Source organism: Bos indicus, chromosome 15, assembly GCF_029378745.1.
Source record: "Bos indicus isolate NIAB-ARS_2022 breed Sahiwal x Tharparkar chromosome 15, NIAB-ARS_B.indTharparkar_mat_pri_1.0, whole genome shotgun sequence".
Classification (NCBI taxonomy): Eukaryota; Metazoa; Chordata; class Mammalia; order Artiodactyla; family Bovidae; genus Bos; species Bos indicus.
In genome coordinates this window covers 5,763,614-5,790,504 of record NC_091774.1, presented here as the reverse complement: position 1 = coordinate 5,790,504, position 26,891 = coordinate 5,763,614, and the positions used below count along the sequence as shown (strand labels likewise).

The 26,891-nt window shown below is 36.5% G+C and overlaps 1 protein-coding gene across 2 annotated transcripts in view; it reads left to right on the top strand.

Annotated features, from left to right (window-relative positions):
- DYNC2H1 (dynein cytoplasmic 2 heavy chain 1) overlaps nt 1-26,891 on the top strand; it is a 397,795-nt gene that overhangs the window by 39,863 nt on the left and 331,041 nt on the right. For both annotated transcript variants that reach the window (XM_070803297.1, XM_019975614.2), the window contains exons 19-30: nt 2,573-2,688; nt 5,646-5,773; nt 10,278-10,427; nt 11,141-11,346; nt 14,913-15,068; nt 15,158-15,272; nt 15,829-15,999; nt 16,938-17,320; nt 19,389-19,521; nt 19,621-19,738; nt 21,732-21,844; nt 23,838-23,957. In XM_070803297.1, the coding sequence (XP_070659398.1) occupies nt 2,573-2,688; nt 5,646-5,773; nt 10,278-10,427; nt 11,141-11,346; nt 14,913-15,068; nt 15,158-15,272; nt 15,829-15,999; nt 16,938-17,320; nt 19,389-19,521; nt 19,621-19,738; nt 21,732-21,844; nt 23,838-23,957 (1,909 nt within the window). The remainder of the gene's footprint in view (nt 1-2,572; nt 2,689-5,645; nt 5,774-10,277; nt 10,428-11,140; nt 11,347-14,912; nt 15,069-15,157; nt 15,273-15,828; nt 16,000-16,937; nt 17,321-19,388; nt 19,522-19,620; nt 19,739-21,731; nt 21,845-23,837; nt 23,958-26,891) is intronic.

The window sequence follows — 26,891 nt, the reverse complement described above, 5'->3', positions numbered from 1 at the left end:
AGTCTGGTAATAAAGAGTCGTATGGTGGAATCAAGAGGTCCTGGAGGAAGCGAGGTTGGCCTGTCTTCATCCTGAAGACTAGGACTAATTAATTGAATTTAGTTGTTGGTATTCCAAATAAGGAGGAGGAAATATTCTGAGGTGTTAAGAGGTCTTCCCGGAGGAGGGAACGGCTACTCACTCCACTATTCTGGCTTGGAGAATTCCCTGGACTGTATAGTCCATGGGGTCACAGAGTCGGACACGACTGAGCGACTCTCACAAGAGGTCTTTCTTTTATTTCACAGTGTGGTCTTAGTTGCAGCATGCAGGATCTTCATAGAAGCATAGAATCTTAGTTACTCTGCCATCTGTGGCATCTTAGTTCCTGGACCGGGGATTGAACGCACGTCTCTTCATTGCAAGGCAGATTCCTAACCTCTGTGAAGCCCCAAGATTCTTAACCACCAGGGATGCCCCAAGATGTCTTATTTTCGAAGGCAGATAAAGGATGAGGAATAGAGAAGAGGCAAATGATTTGAAGGCTTGAGTTTGGATGACTGGGATAATGATAGTGTCATTGATGTTAGTTTGAAGTAAGGAAAAGATAATGCCATTGTGATGTTTCTCTTCTCTGTGGATACTCTTTTTGAGCACTTTCTTGCCCATCTAGTATGACTATGCTGTCTGTCACCTGACTGTTCAAGATCGCTACTACTGTTTGTTCCTTTCTATAGACAGCTCTCCTGTTTATCCATCCCTGCCAAAGCTAAACAAAACAAAAAGGATGCCTGTCCTCCGTGCCATATTTCATCTTTTCTCTTTCTTGCTGGTAAATTAACATGTATTCATCTAAGTGAGTGGACACATACATAAACGCACAAATATTTATATTATGGGTATTTTGGGAAATATGCTATAAGATTAGATAAGCCATATTCTAATGATGTATTTCAGATATGCTAGTAAGGATATACTTTTTGGGTAAGCTATCTATGTTTATCCCATTCTATCTATGGCTAAATGAGACCTTATTTGCATGTTATTAATATTTTCAATTGAAAAGGTGAACATTAGTCTTGTCCACAAGATTCAGTGAGTACTACTCTGGTATAATCATATTACTTTATGTGTTAATTCATTACTAAAAATCTGGTATAATTTTTTCAGGTTTACCAAGATTTTCATATATCAAATATTAGAAATACTTGAAATATTAGAATATTAGAAATTTTGAAATTTTATGTTAGAATTTCAAAAATCATATAACTTCATGTATTAATATAAGACAAATTGCCTCTTGTGTGTTGGCATTTAAACCTCTCCAGTTAATGGGTGACTGAAATAAATAAGTAAAACTTTGTAAGAGAAAATTGTACTTTTATAATGAAATTGTATTTAACACTTATAACTTGCTTTCTAAGAATATCACCTGGTTCTATGTTTTAAAAAGGGCCTTTCTAAATAACTTTTTCCTCAGTCTCCAGATATTTTTAAACTTTATGTAATTTAAGATAAATACGAGGTTTTACTTAGATGAATGAGTCTGGTTCAATTTCTAATAATATTTGTCAGTGTTATAATTTGCATCCAGAGTACCATGCAAAGAATTAGTGTTCTTAAAAATACATGCATTTTTCTGATTATTAAAATAGTAATTTGTTTTATAAATTTTTTAAAATATAAAAAACACAATGACAGTTACTGTTAGTGTTTGATGTTTTAGACATATTCATACATCTGCTTACAAAATTTGGATCATACTATAACCTGTTATTTTTATTTAACACTAATCATTAGTATTTTGCTATGTTATTACCTGGTCCTCAAAAATATAATTTTAAATTATATGGATATATAATAACTTATTTAGCCATTCCTGTATTTAGTTTATTTCTAATTTTTGACTGTATTTAATACCTTGACAAGATAGCTGTAGGTAAATCTTGGAGTCTGAAAATCTTAGGATAAATTCAAAAAATTGAGTTACTAAGATAAAAGAATATACCTGTTTTAAAACTATTTGTTAAATATTGCTAAATTTCCCTTTGCAAAAATTGTATGATTTTATACTCTGACCAACAGTACTGAGAGTTTTCTGCCCATATGATTGAACATCTGAATTAATAATTTATTCAATTTTTGTGAATTAGGTCTAAAATGGTTTTATTGCTTTAGTGTATTCATAATCTATCTTCACTTTCTCTGTTTGTTTTATTTCTCCTATCGTTGTTTGTGCTTTGAGTCCAGGATAATAATTTATTTTATAAATCTTTAAATAAGTACGTTACATACTGTGACAAGTAAAACATTTAAAAATTTGAATATATTCATGTTGATACTTTAGTATTTTATAATGTGCTACTTTTTAAAATATGATACATTGGATTATTAAAAACTGTAGTATTATAACAGAACCATTGTTAAATGAAAAGCTATTATGTATGAGTATGTGTAAGGCATTTTTGTTAAAATCTAAACGTGCTTAAGGATCACAATGATAATTTTGGGTGTATTACACAAGATCATAATGACACTCTTTTCCTCCACTTAGCCTTTTTCATGTCAAAATATGTCCTTTGGCATTTTTCAGTGCTGTCAAGGTAGATTGCTTAAATATTAATTGTAACCCTGTGAAGACTGTGATTGATGATTTCATCCAGAAGTTATTTGACGTGCTTGTTCTTTCTTTGAAGAAGTCCATCCAGGGTAAATACACTTGTTAATTGTTTTTAGTTATGAATATGAGTCTCAGTGATGATTAAAATAAAAAGCAATCTAGAGAATTGTATGAAATAAAAATCAGCTTAAGATGATAATTTTAGTAAAGTAGGAAACTCCATGAGGTCTAAAAATTGAAGACTTTTTTCTGTTATTTGCAGTGTGAGCTAGTATCAGTTTGTTGCATATTTCACTGAGAAAGGGGGTAATTCTAGTATAATGTATTTGTCCTTACCTTTTCGAAGGACTCCAGGCATGCCTCAGAAATATTGCAGGTTTATTTCCAGACCACCGCAGTAAAGGGATTATTGTGACAGAGTCAGGTGAACTTTTTTGGTTTTCCAGTGCATGTATAAGTTATGTTTACATGTACTGCAGTCTCTTAACTGTGCAGTAAGCATTGTGTGCAAATAAACAATATACATGCGTTAGCTGAACAATGCTTCATTGCTAAAAATGCTAGCCATCAGGTGAGTCTTCAGTGTGTCATGATGTTTTTGCTGTTGGAGAGTCTTCCCTTGATGTTGATGGCTGTTGACTGATCAGGGTAGCGTTACTGAAGGTCGAAGTGGCCATGGCAGTTTCTTAAAGTAAGAACAGTCAAGTGTGCTGCGTTGATTGACTCTTCCCTCCATGCACAGTGCCTCTGTAGCTTTCAGTGCTGTTGGATGGTATTTTCCCACTGTAGTACTTCTTTCAGAATTGATGTCAGTCTCCTCAAACCCTCCGCTGCTTCACTGACTGAGTTATGTAATATTCTAAGTCCTTTGTTGTCATTTCAGCAATCTTCGTAGCATCTTCAGCAGGACCAAAGTCTCAAAATTACAAGTGACCACTTCTCTGCTCATCCATTAGAAGCAACTCCTCATTTGTGAAAGTTTTATCATGAGACTGCAGCAATTCATTCACATCTTTAGGTTTCACCTCTAGTTATAGGTGTCTTGCTATTTTTTAAACCACATCTTTAGTTACTTCTGCCACTTAAGGCTTGAAGCTCTAAGAATCATCCAGGAGGATTGCAATCAGCTTCTTCCAAACTCCTTGTAACACTGAGGTTTTGACTTCCTCCCATGAATCATGAATGTTTTAAATGGCATCTAGAATGGTGAATCCTTTTCAGAAGATTTTCAATTTACTTATCTCAGACCCATCAGAGGAATCAGTATCTGTGGCAGCTGTAGCCTTATGAAATGTATTTCTTAAATAATAAGACTTGAATGTTCAAATTACTTACTGATCCATGGACTGCAGAATGGATGTTGTGTCAGCAGGCATGAAAACAACATGAATCTTGTTGTACATCTCCATCAGAGCTTGTGGGTGACCAGGTGCATTGTCAGTGAGCTGGTGGATTCTGAAAAGAATCTTTTTTTTCTGAGTAGTAAGTCTTAGCAATGGGATTAAAATATTCAGTAAATTATGTTGTAAACAGATGTGCTGTTGTCAGGCTTTGTGTGTGTGTGTGTGTTTTTTTTGCATCAGCCTTTGTTGTTCTATTTCAAGAGCACAGGCAGAATAGATTCAACTTAATTCTGAAGGGTAGTAGGAGTTTTGGAATGGTAAACGAGCATTGGTGTCTACTTATCTGCATTAGCCTCTAACAAGAGAGTCAGCCTGTCTTTTGAATACAGGCATTGACTTCTCCTCTCTAGCTATGAAAGTCCTTGATGATGTCTTCTAATCGAAGGCTGCTTCATCTGCCTTCAAAGTCTGCTGTTCAGTGGAGCAGGCTTCATTAACTATCTTAGCTAGATTATCTGGGTACCTTGCTGCAGCTCCTCCATCAGTACTTACTGCTTCATCTTGCACTTTTCATGTTACGGAGATGGCTTCTTTCTTTAATCTCATGAAGCAACCTGTGTTGGCTTAAGCTTTTCCTCTGCAGCTCCCTCGCCTCTCAGCCTTTATAGAGCTGAAGGGGGGTGGGCCGCACTGTGAATCAGGCTTTGGCATAAGGGGCTGATGGCTGGTTTCGTCTTCTGCCCGCACTAGCGCTTTCTTTGGATCAACAATAATGTTGTTTCACGTTGTTATCATTTGTGTAGTCACTGGAGTAGTACATTTAATTTCCCTTAAGATCTTTTCCTTGGCTAACTGTTTGGTGCAAGAGGCCTAGTTTTTGGCCTATCTCATCGTTAGATATACCTTCCTCACTAAACTTAATCATTTCTAGCTTTTGATTTAAAGTGAGCGATGTGTCACTCTTTAATTTGAACACTTAAGAGGCCATTAATTGACCCAATTTTAATATTTTTGTGTCTGAGGGAATTAGAGAGGTGGAACAGTCTGAATATATACAACACTTATCAATTAAGTTTGCTGTCTTATGTGAGTGTGGTTCATGGTACTCTAAAACAATTAATAGTAACATCAAAGATCACTGATTAAAGATCACCATAGCAAATGTAACAATATGAAAAAGTTTGAAATATTGGGAGAATTACCAATATGTGACACAGAGACTTGAAGCAAGCAAATGCTGTTGGAAAAATGGCACTGATAAACTTGCTCCATGCAGGGTGGCCACAGACCTTCAATTCATAAAAAATGCAATATTTACAAAGCACAATAAAATGAGGAATGCCTGTACTATTTTCCAAAATATCAGTGTTTCTTTTTTCATTTAAACTGAAATATGTTCTAGCATATTATTTAAAAGACTGAAAAAGTTGCCAACTTATAGTAAAACTTACTAAGAGTGAGTAAATACATTTTCACTTTCTTCTAAAAATTTTTAAATGTTATATAAAGCAATTACAATTTCATGAGAAGAAAATTTTTGCTTATTCTATACTTTGAATTTTTCTTTATGAAAGCAAATGACAACTTAGGACTTACTGTATTTCATATAGTGATTACTTCTAACATTACATGGTTTAGAAATTATGTAATTGCATTTTTTTGATGATAATAACATTTCTTATATTTCAATGTTTCCTTTTCAGCTCATTTACATGAAATTGACACATTCGTTACCGAGGCTATGGAAGTCTTAACAATTATGCCCCAGTCTGTGGAAGAGATAGGTAATGCAAATTTACAATATAGTAAGCTACAAGAACGGAAGCCAGAGGTAAGAATCACAAAGTAATTTATTATTTTTTTAACTGTACTGGAATGATTAAATCATGTAATATTATGTGACTGCAAATATCATATAATTATAATATTATAAGGAAGTCTATAAAATTAGTCTGCTTATGATTGGACTCAATGTTTGTTGTTGTAATGAAACAGTAACCACAATATATATTGTTTTTGGAAGTATTTGTGACCTTTTATGATGTGGCTTATTAGAATAAGACTAAACTTAAATAGTTCATGCTGTTACTTCCAAGGTTGTACTTTTATGATGCTTAAATATGAAGTTAGTGCTGAACTAGGAGTACACACACACACACACACACACACACACACACACACACACATGATGGAAGAGCTCATAATTAGAGACAAAGATAAAAAGGTGGTTAAAGATTCATAAAAACTGTATCCAGAAGGCTAGAACGTAGAATAAACAAGCCACAATTTGTAGAACATGTTATAGGTGATCTTAGTTATGTTTGGAGGAAAGAGGAGAAATAATTCAAAATAGATACAAACTTTTATGTATTCTTCTTACAGGATAGGTTGAAAATTACAAGATAGATTAGAGGTGAAAGAAATAATATACCTTCATGGTAGAATGAATTATAAACTTTTATATGGTAGGCTTAAAGGTATAAAGAGGGTTTAAAGGCAAATAAAATAGTGTACTTGTCTTGTAGAAGGAAGTAACTAAAGAAAGAATAGCATTATGAACTGTGGCAGTTAGCTAAATCATGGAGGCATTTATTTGACAAATACTTACTATAGACTGAAGGCAGGAGAAGGGGACGACAGAGGATGAGATGGTTGGATGGCATCACCGGTTCAATGGACATGAGTCTGAGCAAGCTCTGGGAGTTGGCGATGAACAGGGAGGCCTGGCGTGCTGCAGTCCATGGGGTCGCCAAGAGTCGGACAGACTACAGATCTCCTGATATATTGCAGGCATTGTGCTAGGCACTGCGATTGCAAGTATGGTTGCTCTGTGTTACTGAAATCTGCATTCATGTGTAAGTGTGTGTTGTGTGTGCATGTGAGAGAGATAGAGACGGAGAGGAAGAAAGGAACATGAGGAGCTAGATTAGTAAGAGGATGAGCGTGCCCAGCTGCGCGATGTTTCTCAGGGTGGTGATCCTGGAGACCGTATCAGACAGATGACGTCTGTTTGCACTGGGACCTGCAGGGTAAGGAGGCAACCATTCCGAGATTTAGAGGGCAGATGGAACAGTGGATACACAGTTAATATTAAGGTAGAGGACCTTGATATACTTAAGGATACACTGTTAATCTTAAGGTAGAGGACCTTGACATACTTAAGGAAGTGAGATAGGTATAAATATTGTCAAGAAACTTAGTTATCAAGAAAGCCATATTATTCAAGGAAAAAGTGGCTTGAGTGAAATTGGAGAGGTAGGCAAGAGCCAGATTAGGAAGGGACTTTCAGACAATCCTAGGGAGTTCGAGTTCTTTTCTGAGAGTAGTAGAAAAATTTTAGAGGGATTTAAGTAATGAGAAGATAAATGTGGATTGCATTTTGAAGTGATTACTCTGGCTGCTTTGTGGAGAATGGATTGGAGGGAGACAATAGTAGCAGAGAGTTAGTAGGATGTTCCAGTTTGTGTACAAAGGATTATCTAAGCTTGTACCATGGAATAGCAGAGGAGATGGAGAGAACCAGAGAAAGTGATGATGCATTTTAGAGTTAGAACCAAGGTCTTCTGATGCGTTAGAAGTAAATAGGGGATTAGAGGAAAAGAAAGAAACATGTCTCTTAGGTTTTTCGCTTTAGCAGCTAGGAATCTAATGGTACCATTTACTGAGATGAGGATGACTAGAGAGGAGTTGTTTGGGGATTGAAGGTAGCAGGGATTGACATGCCATGTAGAATGAGGAATTTGGAATTTAGAGTAAAGGTGAAGATTAGAGATGTACATTTGGAAATCATTTTAACATTCATGATGTTTAAAGCCATAGAATTGAACTAGCTCTTGCGATTGACAAACTGTAGAGGGTATAGAATCAGGTTTGAGCATTTCAAAATTTAGAGTTCAAGTATAGATGGAGGCAGCAAAGGAGATTGATAATGACGTGGAATGAAAGACATGAAGCATATCATCACAAAAACTAAGGGAAATAGATGTATGTTGGGAACTACATGTGAGGCAGGGTGTGGCACGAGACCGAATAAAGAGCTAGGCAGAATCCAGGTCATGCGAGCCACACGATTCTGTGGACACTGAGGAGTCACTGCCGGGTTTTCAGCGGCAAGATGTTACAGAATTGTGTTTTGGTATGTACCCCTGTTGGTGTGTGGATAAGTATCTTTGCATCAGATAGACTTGGAAACTGGCTTACAGGTGGCACTAATGGTAAAGAACCCTCCTGAAATGCAGGAGGGTATGGGTTTGATCCCTGGATCAGGAACATCCCCGGGAGTATGAAGTGGCAACCCCCTCCAGTATTCTTGCCTGGAGAATCCCATGGACAGAGCAACCTGGCAGGCTACAGTCCATGGGGTCGCAAAGAGCTGGACACGACTGAAGCAACTTAGCTCGCTTGCATACACGATACAAACTTGGAAACTTGTAATGTCTTCACAGGCTTAAGTTCTTTTCACACTGGAAATGAGAATCCTACTCTGTTTTCTCTTTACCAACTGATAGCTCAGTTGGTGAAGAATCTGCCTGCAATGCAGGAGACTCCGGTTCAGTTCCTGGGTTGGGAAGATCCCCTGGAGGAGGGAAAGGCTGCCTACTCCAGTATTCTGGCCTGGAGAATTCCATGGACTGTAGAGTCCATGGGGTCCCAAAGAGTCAGATGCAACTTTCACTTTCTGTCTTCTCTCTCACTGACGTTCCTAGTACAACATGGATTCTTGGTTAATTGTTTCTCTGTTTCTCAGGAATTGCAAACTGGCCATTGAGATATATTTGATTTTTTGTTGTTGTTGTCTGTTATGTAAACAATGATTTTTAAATATCTTTCAATGGATTTTACTGCTTTGATGAGTAGCAGAAGTACAGTTATAAATTATAGGACACTATTGTTTTATGGTGCTTTAAAAGATCTAGAAGCAATTTGAGCAGTTTAGCACTTATTGACCTACACCTGGGCTCTTTAAAGGACTGCTCATTATATACAACTCAGGGCATTTCAGGCAGAAGCTAAATATAGGAGCTTGATTCCGATTCTTCAGTTTTTCCTTTCTTTCTCTTTCTTTCATTTTTTTCTTAATATATATATATATATTTTATTGAAGTATAGTACTTAACAATGTTTTAGGTACACAGGAAGGTGATTCATTTATATGCATATATTATTTTTCAGATTATTTTCCATTATAGGTTATTACAAGATATTGACTGTAGGTCCCTGTGCTATACAGTAAACCTTTGTTGCTTGTTGCAACAAAAATTGGAAAACATAAACTAAATGAAATGGTAGCATTGAATATGAAATAGAAAAAGTGAAACAAACTAGATAAAAATAAAAGATCATCATATAGTCCAGTTGTTTTTGAACATGACTGCTCAATAGAAACATATCTGGAACTTTGGAGAAAAAAAGCAATACTTGAACATTTGCATTTTTCAAAAAATTTCAAGATAATTCTGATATGCATCTGGATTGTAAAAAGTGATTACAGATTTTTCTATTAAATGGTAGTTTTGGTGATATTCAGTTCAGTTCAGTTCAATCACTCAGTCATGTCCGACTCTTTGCGACCCCATGAATTGCAGCAGGCCAGGCCTCCCTGTCCATCACCATCTCCCGGAGTTCACTCAAACTCACGTCCACTGAGTCGGTGATGCCATCCAGCCATCTCATCCTCTGTCGTCCGCTTCTCCTCCTGCCCCCAATCCCTCCCAGCATCAGAGTCTTTTCCAATGAGTCAACTCTTCGCATGAGGTGGCCAAAGTACTGGAGTTTCAGCTGTAGCATCATTCATTCCAAAGAACACCCAGGGCTGATCTCCTTTAGAATGGACTGGTTGGATCTCCTTGCAGTCCAAGGGACTCTCAAGAGTCTTCTAGAATTCTATAATTTTTCTGTTTGTTGACCAATCATGATACAATGATATTAAGTGGGTAATTGCTACATAATCACAATAGTGAAAGATGTTTCTCAGATTTCACAATCAATAGCCAGACAAAAAAGATAATTGCAAACCATAAAAGTCTCCAGCATTTTCTTTGAGTGGAACCTGTATAATAATGTTACTTTGAACAGGTATAGTATTGTCTTCCTATAATCATGATTTAATTTAGTTTCATATTACCACTTTTATTATCCTTTTTAGTTGATGTTTGAGTGCTTGAGTTTGCATGTAATAATATATATTAGAAACTTTATATCTAGAAATTTAACAAATTATATAAAAGCAAAAATCCTGATTTAAAAAGCAAATCATAAAACAATTTTAAATAAATGGAATCTTAATAAATTTGATAAAGTATGTTGTTTTTCACATACTGTTTTTTAACTTTTAGATTTTGCCCTTATTTCAAGAGGCTGAAGATAAAAACAGACTTTTACGGACTGTGGCAGGTGGAGGTTTAGAAACAATTAGTAATCTGAAAGCTAAGTGGGATAAATTTGAGTTGATGATGGAAAGTCACCAACTTATGATTAAAGACCAGGTAAGAAGCTTTCTTTGTTAAAATGAGAACAGTTTTTTCCCTCATTTACAATTTCTTGTCTTTATTTCATTATAGCTCACATTTATAAGAATTTTATATTATTGATGGAATTGATCTCCCTCAGCACTTCTATGTAATAAGATATTTTGTATAAGTGATGATCATGTCACAGAATTTACCTTCATTTATGCCATAGCAAGAATATATGTGACAGTATTATCAGACTTTCTTATGAATGGTTTGTTACCTACTGTGTGAGGTGTCTTATAAGAGTCCAGGCTGGAAGCTGTGCGCATTTATTGTGCTCATATCCTACTGACCAGAACCTAGTGTTCTGGTGGTGAGCTGCATGGGAGACTGGGAGATGCCCTTCTTTATTAAGCAGCTGTATAATCAGGTAGAACAACTGGATGTCACTGAGGAAACTTTTTTTATCGTATTAATTTTGTTGATAGTTATCACAGATGCTGTTAGTCATGTGAATGGTTTTGTAATGTTGATGTTTGCAGTATATCTTTTGTTATTGTAAATTTAGTGTCTAATTTATTTTTGAGTAAATTCATTGCACTTGAAATAAATAATGAATAAGAATCTTTAGAAAAGTTGATATTGATGTTTTTTGACCTTTAAATAGAAAATATTGGAAGTAAAAATGTGAATATAAAGTAGAAATTTACATTGAGTTAAATTATGTATACTCTGTTGACTTATAGATTGAAGTGATGAAAGGAAACGTCAAATCACGTCTTCAGATTTATTATCAAGAACTGGAAAAATTTAAAGCTCGTTGGGACCAACTAAAGCCTGGTGATGATGTTATTGAAACAGGCCAGCTGAGTACTCTTGATCAAAGTGCAAAGTCAATAAAAGAGAAGAAAGTTGAATTTGATGATCTTGAAGTCATAAGAAAAAAGCTGCTGTATGTTTATTCTTTAAAACTGATAGTGCTCATTTTGGAAAAAAAGTTTTATGTTTATATATTAAGCTAATAATGTACCTGTATCTGTTATATTAATGTCTTTTTATAAGCTTCAGCAGTTTAAAAAATACCAGTATTAAGTGCTCATGCTACTGTTTTCTTAGGAGTTGTTGAATTATTATTAGGAAAGAGAAAAGCAAATAAAACCAAGTTTCTGGTTAGGCCTAGAAATAGAAATAATAGAAGTAATAATAGCAAATTAAATAATAATAGAAAATTAAATTTATTTAAAAGTTAAATTAAGGAGTTGGAATATACTTGCTTTATATGATCTCATTGTATTTGAAAATGGAATATATAAAATTAATGGAAAATTACTTTTAGAGCTTCTGGAAAAGTGAAGCTTTTGAAAGCTTTTGAAGCTAGTGAAAAGATGAAACTTAAAAACATTCATTGTTTTATGTTATAATAATAAAATATTAAGTTTAAAAATTGTATTAAATATTGTATATTAATGCATATTCATGGAATCTAGAAAAAGGGTATAGATTATTTTATTTGCAAAGCAGAACTAGAGACACTGATGTAGAGAACAAGGGTGTGGACACCAAGGAGGGAAAGGGTGGAGGTTGGGATGAATTGGAAGATTGGGATTTATATATATATACACTGCTTCTGCTGCTGCTAAGTCGCTTCAGTCGTGTCCGACTCTGTGCGACCCCAGAGACGGCAGCCTACCAGGCTCCCCCATCCCTGGGATTCTCCAGGCAAGAACACTACTGATACTATAAAATATAAAATAGATACCTAATGAGAATGTACTGTCAGTTAGTTCACTTCAGTTGCTCAGTTGTGTCTGACTCTTTGTGACCCCATGGACTGCAGCACGCCAGGCCTCCCTGTCCATCACCAGCTCCCAGAGTTTAATCAGACTCATGTCCATCAAGTCGGTGATGCCATCCAACCATCTCATCCTCTGTTGTCCCCTTCTCCTCCTGCCTTCAATCTTTCCCAGCATTAGAGTCTTTTTCACACGAGTCAGTTCTTCACATTAGGTGGCCAAAGTATTGAAGTTTCAGTTTCAACATCAGTCCTTCCAGTGAATACTCAGGAGTGATCTCCTTCAGAATGGACTGGTTGGATCTCCTTGCAGTCCAAAGGACTCTCAAGAGTCTTCTCCAACACCACAGTTCGAAAGCATCAATTCTTCAGTGCTCAGCTTTCTTTGTGGTCCAACTCTCACATCCATATATGACTACTGGAAAAACCATAGCTTTGACTAGATGGACCTTTGTTGGCGAAGTCGTGTCTCTGCTTTTTAATATGCTGTCTAGGTTGCTCATCTCTGGTGGCTCAGATGGTAAAGCATCTGCCTACAATGTGGGAGACCCAGGTTCAATTCCTGGGTCAGGAAGATCTCCTGGAGAAGGAAATAGCAACCCACTCCAGTACTCTTGCCTGGAAAATCCCATGGACGGAAGAGCCTGGTGGGCTACAGTCCATGGGGTCGCAAAGAGTCCGGACACGACTGAGCTACTTCACTTTCACTTTCACTTCTAGGTTGGTCATAACTTTCCTTTCAAGGAGCAAGCATCTTTTAATTTCATGGCTGCAATCACCATCTGTAGTGATTGACCAAAATGAAGTCTGTCACTGTTTCCACTATTTCTCCATCTGTTTGCCATGAAGTGATGGGATTAGATGTCATGATTTTATTTTTCTGAATGTTGAGTTTTAAGCCAGCTTTTTCACTTTCCTCTTTCACTTTCATCAAGAGGCTCTTTAGTTCTTCACTTTTTGCCGTAAGGGTGGTGTCATGGGGTTAGTGATATATCTTCCTGCAATCTTGATTCCAGCTTGTGCCTCATCCAGCTCAGCATTTCTCATGATGTACTATGCATATAAGTTAAATAAGACAATATACAGCCTTGATGTACCCCTTTCCTGATTTGGAACCAGTCTGTTGTTCCATGTCCAGTTCTAACTTTTGCTTCTTGACCTGCATACAGATTTCTCAGGATGCAGGTCCGGTGGTCTGCTATTCCCATCTCTTGAAGAATTTTCCACAGGTTGTTGTGATCCACACAGTCAAAGGCTTTGGCATAGTCAATAAAGCAGAAGTAGTGTGTTTTTCTGGAACTCTTACTTTTTCGATGATTTGGTGGATGTTGACAATTTGATCTCTGGTTCCTCTGCCTTTTCTAAATTCACCCTGAACATATCAAAGTTCATGGTTCACGTACTGTTGAAGCCTGGCTTGGAGAATTTTCAGCATTACTTTGCTAGCATGTGAGATGAGTGCAATTGTGTGGTAGTTTGAGCATTCTTTGGCATTGCCTTTCTTTGGGATTGGAATGAAAACTGACCCTTTCCAGTCCTGTGGCCACTGCTGAGTTTTCCAACTTTGCTGGCATATTGAGTGCAGCACTTTCACATCATCATCTTTTAGGATTTGAAATAGCTTAAACTGGAATTCCATGACCTCCACTAGCTTTGTTCATAGTGAACCTACAGTACAGCTCAGGAAACTCCACTCAGTGCTCTGTTGTGACCTCAATGGGAAGGAAATCCAATAAAGCAGAGACATATGTATCCATATAGCTGATTTGCTTTGTTGTACAATAAAACTAACATTGTAAAGCAACTATAGTCCAATAAAAATGAATTAAAATATTAAATGTTCATAAAAATTTATATTTTTGGTCTGTTTAGGCAAATGCATCCATATATTAATTGCTTTCATAGATGATTGGAGGCTTTAGTACCATGCTTATTAAGTGACATTACACTAATTAGGTGAGGAATATCTTTCATTCTCTGTTGGCTCAAGCAGTAAAGAATCTGCGTGTCAATACTGGAGGTGCAGGTTCAATCCCTTGGTCAAGAAGATCACCTGGAGGAAGACATGGCATTCTTGCCTGGGAAACACCATGGACAGGGGAGCCTGGTGGGCTGCCTGCCATGGAGTTGCACAAGTTGGACATAACGTAGCAACTAAACAACAACAGTCTTGCATTCTAGAAACTAATTCTTTCAACCAAGAAGAATGTTAATGGATATTCTTTAACCTATTCTCAGATTTATCCACAAATTTGTGTAATTCTTGGAGAAGGCAGTGGCACCCTACTCCAGTACTCTTGCCTGGAAAATCCCATGGACGGAGGAGCCTGGTGGGCTGCAGTCCGTGCGGTCGCTCAGAGTCGGACAGGACTGATCGACTTCATAGAGTCGGACACGACTGAAGCAACTTAGCAGCAGCAGCAGCAAACATTTGTTATATATGATCTACATTATGTATATAAAATATATTGATATATTACCAATTTTACTTTGACTCCTTTGGAAAAAGTGCATATTAATGAATTTAGAGGAGCCCATTGACAAGTAGTTAAAGTAAAATTCTCATGTTAGGTAGACGTAGCCTCCTACTGTCTACCTTCACTGTCAGGTGCATGCACACAAACACATACACGGGGAATGCAGTTAAATTGTTAGTTTAACTTACTGACATTTAACAGTTTTTCTTTTGTAAAAATCTACTGACATTTCACTACTTGTTTCTACAGTGATGATTGCCATCATTTTGGCCTAGAAGAGCCCAACTTCTCTTTGGCATATAGCATCTCTAAGGATATTGAGAGCTGTGCACAAATTTGGGCCCTTTATGAAGAGTTTCAGCAAGGATTTCAAGAAATGGCCAATGAGGACTGGATTACTTTTCGGTTTGATTCATAAATAATATTTACATTCTGATAGTTTTGTAGTATTTTTTGGGATGTAAACTTTAAGATATTTTTCTACTGTTTTACAGGACTAAGACCTATCTGTTTGAGGAATTTTTGATGAATTGGCATGACAGATTAAGAAAGATCGAAGAACATTCAGCAATGACAGTGAAATTACAATCAGAGGTTGACAAATATAAAGTAAGATAGTTTTACTTATGCTGTTGTTTAAAAGTGATGTTTGCAGTGTTGATGTATCTTTTATTATGCAGTGATGTCACCTGGGAAGCCCAGACTGTAATTTTAGTGTATCTATTTTTAATGATTCCATTACACACAAAACATACAAAGTACAGAGTAAACCGGCAAAGTTACTGATATTTCTGCTTCAATGTGAAATAAGTTAAAAGTAAGAAATTTATGGTTAAATTTATTATAAAGTGGAGTATTTGAAACTTAGCAATTAGGATGTGGGCCATTTAGCATATTTAGGATATAGGTCATTTTCTAAATTTATAAAAATAGAAATATTTTAGGTCATGTTTTAAAATATATCAAGTTACAAAGGGAAATTTGCATGTATCCACATCAATGTTTAACAAAAAGTATTATACAATTCTTTTTAATGATTTCAAGATTATTAAGGAAGATAATATAGTTATTAAAATGTTTATACATAATTGTAATAAAATTAAATAGTATTTTGCATTTTGCTAATATATATATACATGCATATCTTTTTTTTTTTTTTTAACAGATTGCCATTCCTGTCTTGAAATATGTGAGAGGGGAGCATCTTTCTCCAGATCACTGGCTTGACCTTTTTCGTCTTCTTGGCCTTCCGAGGGGAACTAGTTTAGAGAAATTACTATTTGGTGATCTGCTTAGAGTAGCTGATACCGTTGTTGCCAAAGCTTCAGACCTTAAAGTAAGAATCATTTTTATAAGTATCCCATAGGTCTCACCTTTGTTAACAGGTATTTTTGCTTTATATTTTATTTAAAACAGCAAGTTAAATTTCTTTCTTCCCTTAAAAATAGTGACAGTGTTCCACTATTGCTTTATTCTTCCATTAGTATATCTGAATCTATAGATGGGGCTATAGAAACAATATAGCCTTCCTTGAGAGAGAGGAAAAAATCTGAAATAATATATGTCTTACTTTAAGATAGAAGTCAGCAGACTCTTACAAAGCATTTTACATGAAATACACTTAAGATCATAGGGTATATTATAAATAGAAGCTCAGGGATACACAAATCCAGAGAACTAAACAAGGAACCAATTTGCTGATCAGTTTTAGCATAGGTCTCAGGTAAAAAGTAAAACTTGCACAATTATGTTGCAAGTAGTAGACTTTCTGTTTCGTGTTCTGCCTGTAAAAGGACTTTTGATGTTAAGTTGTTTTATTTTTCTATCTAATACATCTGTTTTCATCTTTGCTGATTACCCTGGCACGTATGTAGATAATCATAAGATTATAAAGCATGACTTCTATAGGAGGTAACTCTAGATGATTGTTAATCATTTTAGATGTATTGGTACTTACAGTTAAGTTACCAGAAAAACTTCTGAGTTCTGCAAAATTTAAATATTTTTGTGGTTTGGTTTGCAATGGATGTTTAAAATTTTTTTTACAAGTAAAAAGCATACGGCAGAACTTTGTATATATTTTGACTATGTGAACCAGACATCCCTTCATATTTTAGCCAGTAATTCTTTGGATTGCATCTAAAATATATCCACTTTTTTTCTTTTTTGCTTTACAGTGAAAAGTCAAGTAAATATATATCTTCTTATAAAATAGATATAGCTTACCTATTTTGTATGTTGAAATAATAAATATGGATATTTTGTGTTAAATAGGATTTAAATAGTCGGGCACAAGGTGAAGTTACAATCAGAGAAGCTTTACGTGAACTTGATCTGTGGGGAGTTGGAGCAGTATTTACATTGGTTGATTATGAAGACAGCCAAAGTCGAACCATCAAGCTGATTAAAGACTGGAAAGATATAGTAAATCAAGTTGGAGATAATAGATGCCTTCTTCAATCCTTAAAGGATTCTCCTTATTATAAAGGGTTTGAAGATAAAGTGTCGATTTGGGAAAGAAAACTTGCAGATTTAGATGAGTATCTACAGAATTTAAACCACATTCAGAGAAAGTGGGTATATTTGGAACCCATTTTTGGCCATGGAGCATTGCCAAAAGAACAGACACGCTTCAACAGAGTTGATGAAGATTTTAGGTCAGTACTGTACATAAAAAAGAGGACACACATGATGCATTTTTATTCATATTGTGAGGTACTTAATACAAGCTAATTACTTTTACTTGTTAGTATTATCTATGTCTTTAACTTTTTTTTTTCCTTGGTTCCTTTTGAGAAACTATTTTCTCTCATTCAGTCGTTTACTTCTTGAATCATTTTGATGTGGTGTCTATTTTTACCACTTTACCTATGTTAATATTATATGTGTGTGTGTGTGTGTGTGTGTGTGTGTGTAGTCGCTCAGTCATGTCTGACTGTTTGTGACCCCATGGACTGTAGCTCACTAGGCTCCTCTGTCCATGGAATTCTCTAGGGAAGACTACTGGAGTTGGTTGCTATTTCCTTCTCCAGGGGCTCTTCCTGACCCAGGGATCGAACCTGGGTCTCCTGTATTGCAGGCAAATCCTTAACTGTCAACCACAAGAGAAGTCTAATGTGATATAGGTAATATTATTATCTATATAATACTAATATTGGGGATTCTGAAGTGGCTCAGTGGTAAAGAATCCACCTGCCAATGCAAGAAATGCAGGTTTGATCCCTGGGTCAGGAAGATCTCCTGGAGAAGGAGATGGCAACCCACTCCAGTATTCTTGCCTGGAGAATGCTATGGACAGAGGAGCCTGGTGGACTGTGGAACATGGGATCTCAAAAGAGTCAGACACAACTGAGGGACTAAACAACAACAGTATGAATATTATTATAATAATATTACTGTATTATTATAGTAATATTACTAATATACACTTCCTAAAATTGTCAGTTACTTTCCCACTGTAAATCTGATGGACATTTTTTTACTTTATCTCTGACTAGTATCTGATAGAGTTGAGCATTTCTTCTTTCTTAGGAAGTCTATTCCTTTGGCTTCTGTGATCCTGTCCTGTTGGTTTTCTGCCTGACTATCTGGTTCTCCTCCTGGTTCCTAGTCCGCAGCTCTCTCTAAATATTTAGATGCAGACATTGTCCAGGTTTCTGCCTGTAGGTTTTCTCTCTCCATATTCTTTGTTTAATGAGCTGAACTTCTTTCAGAATCAATTCTCATCTAGTTGCTGAGGTCTCCTCAACTTGTTTATTGAGCCTATCTTTCTTTTCTGATCTCCAAATATATTAAATATCCTCAACATGTCAAAATTAAATTCGTAACTTTATTTCAAATCCCTTTCCCACAAGTATTTTCTCTGTCATTTCTTTCCCAATAAATGGTACCACCTAACTGCTCAAAGCAGAAGCATAATGGATATCTTTGACCCCTCTCCCCATTTCCAAGTCCAGTTACCAAGTTTTGTTGATTGTAACATACTTATCTATTTTATTACATCTTTTATATCTCTACTTCTTTGGTTTTATTCTAAAGTATTCTAAACTTTTTAGACTACTGCATAATTTTTTGACTTGTTCTCTTCTTCTCCAATATGTTTTTCACACAGAAACCAGAGTAATCTTAAAAAAAAAAAGTTGCATTACTTGTTTCCTTTATTAAGTAAAACTTTAAAATGGTTTTCTATTGCTCTAAGGATAAAACATATCTGAGGATCTACTCCTATCCCATTTCTCTAACATACTGAGCTCTTTCTCATGATCTTTGCCAGAAACTGCTTCCCTCCTACTCATTGCCTTTTTCTTTATTACTTAAATCTCAGCTTAAATTACTTCCTCAGATAACTCATAGGTTAGGGATTTTCCCATTAACCACTTTAACAAGTTTTTGTACTTTTCTTTCTTAGCATTTATCATAACTTTATTTGAATATTCAGAGAAATTATTTAGTCTCTTTATCTGTCACTGGGCCATTATCTCTATGAGGTAAGGCTTAATATTTGTTTAGTGAGTTGATGAAATAAGAGACTATGCAATAAAGGAGATTAAAAATGGTAATGGGTTATTATTAACTTTAAGGATTGTGTATTAGATTTATAATAATGTATTACTGTTATACTGGTATTACTAGTTTGTTTTAAGCAGACAAAGAAAAGCCTCTATATCCCTTTTTCAGCCAAAGACTATTAAAACAGATGTGAAAGTAAGTTTTTTTCTTCTGCAGATCAATAATGCTTGACATCAAGAAAGATAATAGAGTCACAACATTAACTACTCATGCCGGAATCAGAAACTCTCTATTAACGATACTTGATCAGCTTCAAAGATGTCAGAAATCATTAAATGAATTTTTGGAGGTATTTTTTTTTAAATCCTTGTATAATAAGTTGCAAAGTGCTTTAGTATCTTAGTTATTTGAAAAGATAAGTTTTTTCTTTTTGTTTTTAATTTTTAAGGAAAAACGCTCAGCATTCCCAAGATTTTACTTTATTGGTGATGATGATTTATTAGAAATACTGGGCCAGTCTACTAATCCATCAGTGATTCAGTCTCACCTTAAGAAGCTTTTTGCTGGTAAGATTCAACATTTATTCAGCAGATATTTATTGAGTTTCAGCTATCTTCCAAGCATAATGTTAGGCTCTTAGGCAGACTGTTGAATAAAATGCAGGTCATGTATTCGAAGAACTCAGTTTAGTGGTGGGGCAAACTAGTAAGTTGACAAATTTCTATGATCAACATAAGCAGTGGTGTTATAGCTGTGTCCATGCAACATCTTTGAATCATTTAGTTCAGTTTTGCATATGTCAAGATGACATCTCGAGTGAGATCTGAAGAATATATGTCTTAGTGTTAGACGCTCAATCGTGCCCGACTCTGTGACCCCATAGACTGTAGCCGCCAAGCTCCTCTGTCCATGGAATACTCCAGGCTGGAATACTGGAGTGTGTTGCCATTTCCTTCTCCAAACATAAGTCTTGAAAGTGAAAATGGAAGTCACTCAGTCATGTCCAACTCTTTGCGACCCCATGGACTGTATACAGTACATGGAATTCTCCAGGTCAGAATACTGGATTGGGTAGCGTTTCCCTTCTCCAGGGGATCTCCCCACCTGGGGATCGAACCCAGGTCTCCTGCACTGCAGGCGGATTCTTTACCAGCTGAGCCACAAGGGAAGCCCAATATAAGGTCTGGAAGTGAGGAAGAACGTGTCCCTTCATTACTGAGTTTAAAGGTCTCCTGAGTATCATCCCAGTGGATATACTCAATAGGCAATTATTGTTAGCAGAGGTACCTGGAATGGAGATGTAAAATTGGGAGTCATCTGTGTAGAGATGATAATCGTTTACTAGCTAAGTTGTGTCCGACTCTTGTGACCCCACGGACTATAGTCCGCTAGGCTCCTCTGTTCATGGGGTTTCTCAGGCAAGAATACTGGGATGGGTTGCTGTTGCCTTCTCCAGGGGATCTTCCCCACTGAGGGATGAAACCTGTGTCTCTGGCATTGGTAGGTAGATTCATTACCACTGAGTGACCAGGCAGCCCATAAATGATGATTAGGTTATAGGAATAGGAGGGATTACCTGGTAAAGTGGAGAGTTACAGTGCCATGTGCTTTGATGTTGTTGAATCATTTAAGTTAAGTAATTGCATTTGGAGTTGGTTTGCTACACAAACAGTGATTGTTATTATTTTCTTAAAATATTATTTGTTAGAAAAAGAAATTTCATCTTCACTTATATTCAGGGATTAGGCCTACAAGCCAAATCGGATTTACTATCTTTTTTTTTTTTTTTAAAGAAGCTTTTGTTGAAAGGAATACAGTCATGCCCATTATTGTCTGTAGCTGCTTTTGTACTACAAGCATAGATTTGAGTGATTGACAAAGAGATATGACCGTAAAAACCTCAAATATTTACTCTTCGTTGTTTTACAGAAGTATTTACTAACCATTGTATATCCTAAGCTTTAAAGTGTTTATAATTGATTTGGCCTGTGGAGATAGTAGAAAGAGTTCTTCTAATCAGAACGTTTGCTTTCAAGTTCTATTATATGTTAGTTATTAGTTTACCTCCCTGAAATCTAGTTTCTTTCTTTAAATTGTAAATAATAATTTATGGAGTTTTTCTGAAGATCCAAACTGGGTCATGTCTGTTTTTTATACCATAAAGTGAGTGTAAATTTTGGGAAAAGGAAGTGTTGTTTGCTTTCCCCCTTTGCTCTTATCTTTTTATTTCACATAAGTGGGATCATCAGTATGTATTCTTATGCGCTCATTTGTGCCTGGCTTTTTTCAATCACCATAATATTTTCAACTATATTTTATTCCTTTCTTTGCTGAAAATAGTTGTGCAAATACATCACAGTTTCTCATTCACCTTTTGGGTATTTGGTTTGTTTCTAGTTTTTGGTGATGAAAAGCTGTTCTTTTATGTTATATAACTGAACTAATATAATTCTAATATATAAATATGTTACAAAGTATACATTTTGTAATCATATGTAATATCTAATAATTATGTGTTTAAGGAAGCTTTGCATTTAAATTGTTTCTTTTGTAATATAGGCATACACAGCGTCTGTTTTGATGAGGAATTAAAACATATAACTGCAATGAAATCTTTAGAAGGAGAAGTTGTACCTTTTAAAAATAAAGTTCTTCTGTCCAGTAATGTAGAGGTAAGTAATTCTTTTTCAAATTTGAAAGTATAAAAAAATTAACAGTATGAACTTTGTATCAGAAGTAATTTGGTCAATTTGTAGAGTAAGTTGGTTAATTTAGGCCTTTTAGAAACCTTTCTCATATCTTAAAAATAATTTTTTTTGTAAAGTTCACAATGATTTGATATTAAGGAGACTATGAATTTTTAGTTTTTGGAATGCAGCATGTAACTTTGAAAAGAACTTTTGCTTTGAAGTCAAAAAGACTTGGATATTAATTGTAGCTCCACAACTTATTAGATAAATAACTGTGAGTCTCAGTTTTCTTAAGTATTGAATGAGAAGTCCTACTAGCTATTGCCAAGCCTTTCATTGACACTTAAACGAGATAATTGGTGTTAGGTACACTGTAGTGTGACTTCCCAGTGGCACCAGTGGTTAAGAACTCACTTGCCAATACACAAGACGTGAGGGATGTAAATTTGATCCCTGGGTCGGGAAGATCCCCTGGAGGAGGGCAATGCAGTCAACGCCAGTATTCTTGCCTGGAAAATCCCATGGACAGAGGAGCCTGGCAGGCTAAAGTCCATGGGGTCGCAGAATCAGATACAACTGAAGCAACTCAGCACGCACACACGCACGCACACTATAGTGTTTGGAATATAAGTTCTCAATAAGTCTTTGTTCTTTTTTTCTTCAGAATCTGAGTTGTATAAGATGGTTTAAGTGAACAAGTAAACTTGAAACTAGTGCATTTATACTACAACTATCGATTAATTCGTTCTATTGGACTAGAAGTGAACTGTCAAGTGTCTATTACAGTTACACAGATAAAGCCAACAGCATTAGGATGTATGCATCAAATTATAATTTTTAAGTTCCAAAGTTATCTTCCAACTGCAGGTCAGGTCCATGCCTTATCATATGTATATCTGTATAGTTTACAAAATGTCCATTCTTGGTTGGGCCTCTATATCTTGTTGGATATGGAGTGTATCAATCAGGTGGCTGTAAGCATAGATTTGTTAGGTAGCTATCATGTTTGGTGAAGGGTTTTATTGTTTTTGCTGTTGTTTTCCTTTCTTGTCATTTTATTAGGACTGGTGGAACACACAGAGAAAAAGCTGTTAGCAGCTCGGATAGCACAGAACTCTGGAAGCTCCTGTGATGGTAGCAGAGTAGGTGTCTGCAGCCTTGCACTGAGAGCTCTTACTCTTTAGCTGCAGTGGCTTTTGAACTGGGCAGAAGCTTGTGCTCTTTTTAATACTGGAAAACACTCTAAAAATAAATAGTAAAAAGCTAGAACTTAGAGTTAAAATAGGTAATGATGAAAAGCTTTTGAAGCTTGCAGTGTTGTCCTTATATTTTGTTGAGAATGATGCAGTTTTTTAAAGTTAAATAGTGATTCTTAAATATTCATTGCTCTTTTGATAAATTATCATTCTTACTTTGACTTTAGTTAACTTTTATTCTTTTATCTATAATTAAATAATTGAAAAATTGTTTTGACCTTGAAATAGAATTAATTTTGTTTGAAGAGGGAGCTTAACTCCTTAAATAATATAGTTCACCTTAATGAAGCAATCTCTTCTTATAGTTACAGTTTTCTAAACATGAGATCATCAGGTTAGCATGAGCCAGGGGACTTAGCCAGTCAGTGTGGCTCTAATTTACTGGCCCAGCTGTCTAGTTTGGTTTGTCATAATGACGAAATGAATGAGTTACTTTTTAAATGTTCATGTTTTTTTGGTTTGTATGGATGATGATAGTGATCACTAACTACACATTTTTGAGTTTCACACTTACCATTATCCCAAGAGGTGAAAAAAATAGTTATTTTCAATTTATTTAAATAATTTATTAAAAAAATATATGCCATTTAGCACATTTTTGGAATGTGAGAGTCAGTAAGAAATTATAACCTTCATGAAATAAAAAATAGAGTCATTAGGTTGTGTTTTTGTTTTATGACTGGTGTAATAAGAAATACATTTTCTAATCTTACTTTCAGACCTGGTTAAATGATTTAGCCTTGGAAATGAAGCAAACTTTGAAAGAGTTGTTGACTGAATGTGTTACTGCTGGTCGAAGTTCTCAGGGTGCAATTGACCCATCCTTTTTCCCTTCACAGGTAAGGGAATGTCTTCAGTAGAAATAGGCATGGTATCAGTGGGAGAGCCCTGATCTAGAGGTCAGGAGGCTTACACAACGGGGATCTTTGTTGTCCTTTTATCTAGCAGTGAACATCTGACACATTGCTTACCTTCCTCAGTCCCTCAACTGTAAAATGTGAGGGAGGAACTGCATGATAGTGAAATTCCCTTCTAGCTCCATTAGTTTGCTATAATTTGGATGCTTTCAAAGTAGAAACCTGTTGACATTGCAGCTATCAAGCCAGTGAGGGGTGGAATTGGGAGGCAGATTCAGTGATGTAGTACTTTCCTGGTTCCAGATGCTTAGTGCTTCACTGGTGAAGAATCACAGGCTCTATAACTTTGTCTCTTACCCTTCCCATAAACTCATATAGGAGGTTGGAGCTGGCAGAAGTTTAGCAGAGTGTTAGTGTAGGTCTCAAGGTAGGAATACTGAAGTGGTTTGCCATTCCCTTCTCCAGTTGACCACATTTTGTCAGAACTCTCCACCATGACCCGCCCGTCTTGGGTGGCCCTACACAGCATGGCTCATAGTTTCATTGAGTTAGACAAGGCTGTGATCCATGTGATTAGATTGGTTAGTTTTCTGTGATGGTGGTTTTCAGTCTGTTGAGAAGGCAATAGCAGCCCACTCCAGTACTCTTGCCTGGACAATCCCACGGATGGAGGAGGCTGGTAGGCTGCAGTCCATGGGGTCACTAAGAGTCGGACACTTACTGAGCAACTTCACTTTCACTTTTCACTTTCATGCATTGGAGAAGGAAATGGCAGCTCACTCCAGTGTTCTTGCCTGGAGAATCCTGGGGATGGCAGAGCCTGGTGGGCTGCCGTCTGTGGGGTCACACAGAGTCGGACACACTGAAGCAACTTAGCAGCAGCAGCAGCAGCCCTGTGATGGAGAAGGATAAGAGGCTTATGAAAGCTTCCTGATGGGAGAGAGTGACTGAGGGGGAAACTGGGTCTTGTTCTGTGGGTGGGGCCCTGCTCAGTAAATCTTTAATCCAATTTTCTGTTGATGGGTGGGGCTGTGTTCCCTCCCTGCTGTTTACCTGGGGCCAAGCCATGGTGGACCTCCCTGGTGGCTCAGATGGTAAAGCATCTGCCTATACTGCCGGAGACCTGGGTTCGATCCCTGGGTTGGGAAGATGGGAGAAGGAAATGGCAACCCACTCCAGTACTCTTGCCTGGAAAATCCCATGGACAGAGGAGTGTAGTAGGCTACAGTCCATGGGGTTGCAAAGAGTCGGACACGACTGAGCAACTTCACTTCTTCACTTCAAACTATGGTGGAGGTAATGAAGATAATAGTAACCTCCTGCTTTGAACTGTGGTGTTGGAGAAGACTCTTGAGAGTCCCTTGGACTGCAAGGAGATCCAACCAGTCCATCCTACAGGATGAATGTTCATTGAAAGGACTGATGTTGAAACTGAAACTCCAGTACTTTGGCCACCTGGTGCAAAGAACTGACTCATTGGAAAAGACCCTGATGGTGGGAAAGATTGAAGGCAGGAGGAGCAGGGGACGACAGAGGATGAGATGGTTGGATGGCATCACCAACTCGATGGACATGATTTTGAATAAACTCTGGGAGTTGGTGATGGACAGGGAGGCCTGGCGTGCTGCAGTCCATGGGTCACAAAGAGTTGGACACAACTGAGCGACTGAACTGAAGTGTAGGTCTGAAACAGTCATAGCCCTGAACTAGAACTTTGACAGCAAAGAAAAGAGCTAGGTTGCAAAGTTGATATAGATAATGCTGGAGGTCAGTGTTCATAACAACTCTTTTCTGAAACACTGGATATTGTATCACAAAACTTGTTCTCACAAAACTTGTTCTGACCCATATTAAAGTATAGCACTAGGACTTGGATTAAATATCCTGCCTTGTTCAGGATTAGTTTTATTGCTGGTTGAGACTAACACTATACAGGTAGGGTATCAGGAACTTGAAAGGCAGGTATTGAGATAATCTGTGATTTCTCACAGGAGAGTCTACCTTTTTTTTTGTTTTTCAAATTAAAACATTCAACAGCTATTGGAACAGGTTTTTATGTTCTTCTAAAGCATGAGAAGTTAGATAGGAAACTTGCAACATTTTAGACTTAGCTATTTTACCATTTATATCAGTTGCATCTTTTAGCAGTTTAAGTCAAGCTAAAATATGTTTTAAAAAAATCTTAAGTTCTTAGAGAAAAATAAAAATAATCATTGATGAATAAAATAATGCCATTGCAAAGCTAGAATTAAAGTGTTTTATTACCTCTGGAAATGTTTCCTAGTATTCTGTCAATTTCTAGGTAGGATTTAAATTGACTTTTGGAGAAGGCAATGGCAACCCACTCCAGTACTCTTGCCTGGAAAATCCCATGGATGGAGGAGCCTGGTGGGCTGCAGTCCATGGGGTCGCTAAGAGTCGGACACGACTGAGCGACTTCACTCTCACTTTTCACTTTCCTGCATTGGAGAAGGAAATGGCAACCCACTCCAGTGTTCTTGCCTGGAGAATCCCAGGGACGGGGGAGCCTCGTGGGCTGACGTCTATGGGGTCACACAGAGTCGGACACGACTGAAGTGACTTAGCAGCAGCAGCAGCAGCAGCAGAATAAAAGACACAATATTAAAAAGTATACAAAAGTAAGAATTGCATAAGAATTAGACTTAGGAAAAAAAAAAAGAATTAGATTGAGGAAATGAGAGTTTTATCAGGAGATGTATTAGGGGTTACAGGCTAAAGAAGGTTGCTGAATTGAGCATGAAACAGTTCTGGGTTCTGAGCAATCAAGAAATATGTGAATTACTAAAATGTAAATAGCTCATTAGCTCTGTAAAAATGTGAACTACTGAACCGTATTTAGAAAATAATTCTAGTTTACTAGCAGTTAATGTTAAGAAAAAATTATCTCAGGAGACT